The following is a 7,849-nucleotide window of genomic DNA, read 5'->3' on the forward strand; positions in this document are numbered from 1 at the left end:
GGAGCAGCTCTGGAGCCAGGCTGGGAGAGTTGGGGTGTTGAGCCTGGAGAAGAGAAGGCTCCAGGGAGAGCTGAGAGCAGCTTCCAGTGCCTGAAGGGGCTCCAGGAAAGCTGGGGAAGGGCTTGGGACAAGGGCAGGGAGGGATGGGAGCAGGGGGAAGGGTTTCCAGCTGGCAGAGGGAGCTGGAGCTGAGATGGGAGGGAGAAATTCTGTGGTGTGAGGGTGGGGAGAGCCTGGCCCAGGTTGCCCAGGGAAGCTGTGGCTGCCCCATCCCTGGGGGTGTTGAAGGGCAGGTTGGATGGGGCTTGGAGCAGCCTGGGCTGCTGGGAGGTGTCCCTGCCCATGCAGGGCTGGGACTGGATGATCTTGAAGGTCCCTTCCAACCCAAACCAGTCTGTGGTTCTGTTTGAAGATGGACTACAGGATTTATTCTGGATCTGCAGTATGAAGTGACACCCCAACACAGGGGACATTTGCTCGTGTCCAGACCTTTAGAATCCTGACAATGCTCTTTCTGTTTGTTTGTTTTTTGCTCCTCTCTCCCAGGAAGGCCAGATCTACTGTGGCTTGGTGACCTGTCCAGAGCTGCTGTGCTCCTCTCCTCTGACTGTGCCAGACTCCTGCTGCCAGGTCTGCAAAGGTAATGAGGGACCCAGGAGCTGCTCCTGAGCAAGGGCTGGGAGATGTAGATGTTACCACCAGGAACCATTTCAAGCAAAAAAAATTGGGAGCCCAGGTTGTAAATCAGACCACTTGTTCTGTCTGGGTCCCACCAGAAAACAGAAGAGTCAGCTTTTTCTTGCCTGCTTCCCCTCCCACACCTGCTGGGGTCCTTGCACCCCACACACTGCCCAGAGCTGAGCTCTTTGCCCAGCCAGTGGTTCCATGTGCAAGAGATGTGACCTGGATGGTGGGCTTAGTCCTCTAGACCAGTCACCCAACCAGGATGGAGATGGTTCTATGGATGGTTCTATCAGGCATGTTCCTGTTGCCCCAGGGAAGTTTCCAGGACAGTCAGGGAAGCCTCCTCACTTCCACCCCTAGAGCAGCCTGGCTGAGTTCCACTCCCATTACTCTCATGGGGGGGGACAACTCCTGAATTTGCTGCTTTTCCCCCGAACCACCCCAGGAAGGGTGAGGAGAGACTCAAGCTCCACTTCTCCAGATGAGATGAATGGGCAGGTTCAGACCCTGCTGACAGTGAAGCCACAGCACCAAATAACTCTTTAATATGAGAAGTATTTATCCAGCTGGAAGGTCGTGGTCCTCTCCTGGCCCTGGGCACAGGATGAGCTCCTCCAGGTGCCTCCTCCAACCTCTCCCCTTCTGCCACTCGTGTTCCCCTCTCCTGGTTTCCTTTGGTGCAAGTGGGGCTGTCACTGACTCCATAAGAAATGCACCTGGATTTCTTTGGAGGGCCAGCTCATCCCCATCCCCTCCTCCTCCTCCTCTGGGGTGTTTTTGTGCCACATCCGAAGCTACGAGGCCATCATCTCCTTCTTGGAGCTGAACTGGGGAGAAAAGTGCTTTTGGGGTCCAGCTCCTGTTTGCTTTGGGTGATGGGAACTGCATTTTGGAAGCTCTTCTCTCCCCACACCTCTCAGGTGGGCAGCACCATGAGGAGAGCTGCTCACAGTGGGAGCCCAGGGAGCCAGACCCTGCAGCACCAGCTGGGGAGGGACTTTGGACAAGGGCTTGTGGTGAGAGGACAAGGGGGGATGGATCCAAACTGGAAGAGAGGAGACTTAGGTTGGACTTGAGGTAGAAATTCTGGGCTGTGAGGGTGGGAAGAGCCTGGCCCAGGTTGCCCAGGGAAGCTGTGGCTGCCCCATCCCTGGCAGTGTTGAAGGGCAGGTTGGATGGGGCTTGGAGCAGCCTGGGCTGCTGGGAGGTGTCCCTGCCTATGGCAGGGGGGTTGGATCTAGATGATCTTGAAGGTCCCTTCCAACCCAAACCATCCCATGACTCTCTGATTTCACAGGACAATGTTTTCCCTTGCAGATGGCTCCTTGGAGAAGCCCATGGAGGAGGAGCCCCTGCAGCTAAACAGAGGTGTTGTACGTGATGTTTGCATTTTGACACTCAGGTTCTTGCTCCCAGCACAGCCCCGGGACACAGCTCAAAGGAAGCCCTTTGCCCTTGGCCATAGTCTTCTGCAAAGAAATGGGAGGGTAGTCAGGTCCTTGGACAGCAGAACCATGGGCACCTGGTTTGCAGTTGAGTTGTGTCTTGGTGTTGACTCTAGGTGAGGGCTGTGGGCATAGGCTGAGACCTCAGACCTCAAGCCTTGTGTCCTCTTCCTCTGAAGCATCTCTGATGTCTTTGGAAGAGGAGAAGACCTGTGGGAACTAGAAATCTTGGGCAATTCTCCTCCTTGCTGTGAGAACAACTGAGGAACATGGACAGAGCAGAGTGACCAACACCAGAAGTGCCCCTTACCCGTGGAGTCAGATGGCCCAGATCTCTCCTAAGGGGTTTTTGCTTCAGGATCTGGTGACTCCTCTCCCACCTTGGGCTCAGAGATGTCCTGCATCCCACAGGGCAGTCAGAGCAGGACGTGGCTGCCAAGGTGTTTTCCCCAAGCTGTTTGTATCAGCAGCCCCAGCAGGGAAAAAGTGACTCCTTGGCTTCCGAGGGTGGATTCGGTGACATTTCCCAGCTGGGTGGCCCGTGCCAGCTCTGTGGGATTAGGTCACTTGCAGCTCCTGTCCCTGCCCTGTTCCACACTGCTGGGTGCAACGCCAGTGTCCCACCTCCACCACCCATAAAACCTCCAAAATAGACACAAGGGGACCCTTTGTGCTGCAGGTCTTGCTCTTGGAAGCCCGAGGTGCTCCCAGGGTTTCAATCCTGTGGGTTGGCAGCCTCACCCCAACCTGCCCGGTGCCCACCAGGTGAGAGGGCAGGTTGTGACCCATCCTGAGCTCTCAGGTGGCATGGATGCCAGTCCTCAGTGTCCCAGCAGACATCTAGAGGAGACCAGCCCATTTCAACCCCTGTGCTAGTGATGCAGGACCTCAGGTGCTTCTCTGGGTGGAGTGTGGGGTGATGGAAGGTGTGCAGGACCCTCTGTGGCTTTTCCCAGCAGGCTCTGGAATGAGAACTTCCCAACTGCCTGGATCTGAGACCCTTTCTTTTCTCTGGCTGCTCACAGAGGCACTCACAAGACCAGTGCTTGGGGGAAGCCATGGGCAGGAAGCCACCTGGAGCCACCACGTCCACCGTTCTCAGCTCTTCCCTGGAGTTCATCCCCAGGAGCTTCAAACCCAAGGGAGGAGGTGGCACCACCGTGAAGATTGTCTTGAAGGAGAAGCACAAGAAAGGTAAGAGAGGGAGGGACCAGGTAGCCTGTATGTGGCCTAAGGTGACTTCTCCAGGACTTTAGATTCTCCAGGGAATCCATCTCAGCAGCAGGTTTCTACCATCAAGTCCTACCTCCCACTCCTCCACGGCCACCCTTGCTCAGCTCTCTCAGCCCTGGTGGCCTCTTAACTGCATGAAGCCACCACTTTCCAAAAAAAGGACTGGAAGAAGATTGATCCCTGGGGTGTTTTGGAGATCTGGGACCTCTGAAGGGAGGTGTTCACCTGGAAGACCCCACAGGGTCCTCCCAGGACCCTGCTGCAGAGGGACAGGATGTCCCTCACCACGGGCTGGGTCTGTCCCAGAGCTGTGGTCCTTCTCCTGGAGGAGGGAGTAGCAAAGTGAGATGAGGAGGCAACCTCCATGGAGACAAAGAGGAAAAGGCAGGTCTCTTCTCCTCTTGAGGGCTCTCCCACCACTGTGTCTCCTTCCAGTGCTTGGAGATGAAGCCCTGGAGGGAATTTTGGGACCTCCAGGAATGTTCATGGAGGAGTCAGCAGGTGGCACCCTTCACTGTGCTTCATGCCCTGGGCTTGCAGAGCCCTGGAGGCAGATGAGATCCTGCCCATCCTCACCACCCGGCCCCACCAGGGTGGGTGAGCCCACCAGCCTCCATCTCCTGGAGCCTGGTCCCCCTGCCCCTCCTGGCTGTGACATCCCAGTGTCTTCTGCTGCCGGACCTGCTGCGCAAACACCCTGCTCCTCAAGGCAGCAGGGCCACCCGTGCCCCAGGTGGTGGAAGGTGCTGAGCTCCCCCAAGCCTTGGGTGTACAAAGAGGAGGACTTCTTCCTCCTCTTCTCTCCTCTTTCTCCTCCAGCTTGTGTTTACAACGGGAAGACCTATTCCCACGGGGAGGTCTGGCATCCCGCCTTCCGGCTCTACGGCCTCCTGCCCTGCATCCTCTGCACCTGCAGGGATGGTGTCCAGGACTGCCAGAAGATCACCTGCCCCAAGGAATACCCGTGTGACTACCCAGAGAAAGTAGATGGGAAATGCTGTAAAATATGTCCAGGTAGGTGGGATCTCTCACCTGCTTCTGCAGCTACTTCCTTCAGCCTTGGTTTAAAGCCCCGGGCAGGCAGATGTTGATGGGTTCCCATCACTGGGGACTTGAGTTCCCACCAGATGGGTTCAGCAAGCACAAGTTGACCTGTCTTGGAGGTCTGACCCAAGGTGAGGAAGCTGCACCCATCCCCAAAAGGTTGCATCTCTTGAGTGGGTGTAGCCCAGAGAAAGATGCCCGAGGAGGAACGTGCCCTTCGCACAGGTAGAAGATGCTTCCTGAGGACATGGTCTGTTGTCCAGCCCTCCAGCTGGGACAAGAAGTTAAATTGTAGCAGATGAAATGTAGGTTTGAGGCTAGGAGGACACCTGCCTTACCTGTGGCACTGGTGGTTTGGTTTGAATTTGAAGGGAGGTCCCCATCCCTGGAAAGGACACGAGTATTGGGGTGGGCCAGGTAGAACTGGGATGGTGCTGAGGCTGGGATGTGGTGGAAAGGACCTCTGCTTTTTCATGCCCAATGGGTTTTGGGTCTCTCAGCTTCCTATTGGTCTTTGGAAAGCTGTTTCCCTCCAGCCAGAGACCCAGCAAAGGTGTGGCAGGACATGAGACCTTCTCTGGCTCCCACAGGAGAAGGTTTTCTAGGTGGCACCTTTCTGTTCTGTCCTTCAGCAGTAGGTGTTTAGGGAATGGACCATCCTCTGCTTCCTGAGAGACACCAAAGACACCTGAGTAGCCTGGCTGCAGATGGAGCAGCTTCTGGCTGATCTCCTCAGATGTGCATCTCCAGGATGGCTTTGTGGAGGGGTCTCAGCAGGGAGAAGAAGCAAGGGCCACGGCCACGAGTGAAAATGGGGGCAAACAGGCTGAAAAATCATCTCAGCTGGGACTTGAAAGGTTTTCCAGCCTCTGAGCAGGGAGGTTCTGGGATGGCCTCCTTGGGGGAGTGAGGAGCAGCAGCTCAGCTTGTTTTAATAAGGTTTCTGAGATGTTTATGAGCAGGATTTATGATGTGGGGCCTGGTGGGAATGGGATGTGATGACTGAGCTGAGCCCTTCCAGTCTTTTCTTCCCATTATAGAGGGTCTTTCTGGTTTGAAGTCGACAAATTTCTCTGCTGGGATTTCTTGTCTGCTCTTCAGCCTTCATTTCGTTCCAGTTAAACACTCTGACCCAGCCAAAGTGATTTTCTTCTGGCTTTCCAGGGCTCCCAGGGAGTGATCAGACACACAGACACGTGGCTCAGCCAAGTTACCAGCTTCTCCTTTGCTGCATGGAGGTTTCACCCATCTTTTGTTTCCTTCCAGGCCATTCCCATCACTGTCCTCCTCTTCCTCCAGCAGCTTTGGGGAGAAACTCCAAGTGGTTTCTGTTTTGTAAAAGGGGATCCCAACCACAGGGGAGCTGCTGTGATGCCTTGGTTGGATGGGGAGATGTTCACAGCTGCTGGGGGCAGAGTTAGTGGCCAGGACCCCTTGTAACAGAGCCCAGAGAGGCTGGGGAGTCTCCTTCTCTGGAGATATTGAAGACCTGTCTGGATCTGATCCTATGGGATCTGCTGCAGGTGACCCTGCTCTAGCAGGGGTTTGGACTAGATGATCTTCAGAGGTCCCTTCCAACCCTGATGACTCTGAAAGAAACTCTTTCATGTGAGGTTGATGAGAGCCTGGCCCAGGTCACCCAGAGAAGCTGTGGCTGCCCCATCCCTGGCAGTGTTGAAGGGCAGGTTGGATGGGGCTTGGAGCAGCCTGGGCTGCTGGGAGGTGTCCCTGCCCATGACAGAGGGGTTGGATCTGGATGATCTTGAAGGTCCCTTCCAACCCAAACCATTCCATGACTCTATGGCTTGATCCCTCCCCAACACCGTTGGCCATTGAGCAGCTCCAACATGAAGCTCTGAGGTTCTTAGATACCTGTTGCACCTTCAAAGACACATTTTCCTTCCCTGTCTTGAGGTTGGGGCTGCCTCACTCCTTGCAAGGAGCAGCCCTGGAGTGGAGTGGGTGAAGCTGGATGATCTGGGATGGAAGTTTCCCTCCCCCTGGACCCCGTGCTGGGTTGTGGTCTCCCCCCTCCAGTCACAGCTGAGCCCTTTTCTTCCCATGGCTGTAAAGAACCTGCTTTGCATCCCTTAAAACTGGGGTTTCCATCCCTTCTCCCAGCTGAGCAGCTCAGGACCACCCCAGAGAGCAGAACCAGGCCTGAAATAACTGTCCTATTAAAATAAACCCCACGAGTCTATTTATAGGCAGAGTTTTCTTTCGAGTAGTGTGAAAAAGCTCCAGCAGCCCAAGGGAGGGGGAGAACAAGGCTAAATTCAGCAGCTCTGGGCTCCTCTGCCTTCCAAGGACCACGACCAAAGGCAATAAATCTCCTTCCAAAACCACAGGGGGTTCTGAATTACTCCAGAAATGTTGTAATAATAATAATAATAGTAATAATAGTAATAGTAATAACAATAATAATAACAAACAGCAACAATAATAATAACTAAAAATTAATAATAATAATAACAATAATAATAATAATAAGCTGCTCTGCTTCCAAGCAGGGATGTTGGATGTTGGAAAAGTCACATAGGGACCTGGTGGTGGCCCTGGTGTGGGTGTCCCCACCCCTGCAGCCCATGTGGGGAGGGGTCTAGGGCTGAGCCCACCCGTGGGGCTGAGCTGGGCACCCTGCCCAGGCTGGCTCCCTCCTGCTCATCCCTGGGCCTTGCTGACATTGCTCCTCAGGGATGGGAGAGAGATGGGAAGTGGGGAATCCAGCCTGGGCTTGGTGGGGGTGGTGGCATCAAGGTCCCTGCAGCGGATGAAGGGAACCCAGGAGGGGAGAAAACCCCCCCTTCCCCACCCCCAGTGGCACAGAGGCTGCCAAAATCAAGGGGAATGGAAAATATGGGGATGAGAAGCTCCACAGACCCTTCATCAGCATCTCTCTCTGCTGCTGATCTGGGTGCTGGGGGTGGGACCCCGGGAGCCAAGGTACCACTCAGAGAGGTGGCATCACAGCCTGGCTGCTCAGGTCACCTCCTTTCAGCTCCTGCCCAGGCTGCCCAGGGCAGGGGGGGAGTCCCCATCCCTGGAGGGGTTTCCAAGCCCTGGAGATGGTGCTGAGGGACACAGGGCAGGGGTGGCCTTGGCAGGGCTGGGGGAAGGGTTGGGCTGGAGGATCTTGAAGCTCTTTTCCAACCAGAACAATCCTGTGATTCCACTGAATGGAGTCTGGCTTTGTTTGGTTTTGTTTGCCCAGAAACCAGGGTCAAACCTACTGAGGAAGGAGCCACCACCCGGTGTGGGAAGAGCCCCAGCCCTGTCCTGGTGTTCATGCTGGTGCCCCCGAGCACAGGGACCCCCCGGGAGGTCCTGAGGACGATGGCAGTGGAGAAGGAGGCTGAGGAGGAGGTGGAGATCTACACCTGGAAGCTGATCAGAGGTCAGTCCTGGGGGGAAACCAGCCAGTGCTGGAGGGGGGGGGGGGGGGG

General features: G+C 55.5%; 1 protein-coding gene across 1 annotated transcript in view; it reads left to right on the forward strand.

The window, feature by feature from the left end:
* CHRDL2 (chordin-like 2) overlaps positions 1-7,849 on the forward strand; it is a 27,051-nt gene that overhangs the window by 11,724 nt on the left and 7,478 nt on the right. The window contains exons 5-9 of the mRNA XM_009997993.1: positions 547-640; positions 2,002-2,057; positions 3,155-3,323; positions 4,182-4,376; positions 7,618-7,800. Coding sequence (XP_009996295.1) covers positions 547-640; positions 2,002-2,057; positions 3,155-3,323; positions 4,182-4,376; positions 7,618-7,800 — 697 coding nt within the window. The remainder of the gene's footprint in view (positions 1-546; positions 641-2,001; positions 2,058-3,154; positions 3,324-4,181; positions 4,377-7,617; positions 7,801-7,849) is intronic.

The sequence above is a fragment of the Chaetura pelagica genome, unplaced genomic scaffold (genome assembly GCF_000747805.2).
Source record: "Chaetura pelagica isolate M959 unplaced genomic scaffold, ChaPel_1.0 scaffold555, whole genome shotgun sequence".
In the NCBI taxonomy this organism is placed as follows: Eukaryota; Metazoa; Chordata; class Aves; order Apodiformes; family Apodidae; genus Chaetura; species Chaetura pelagica.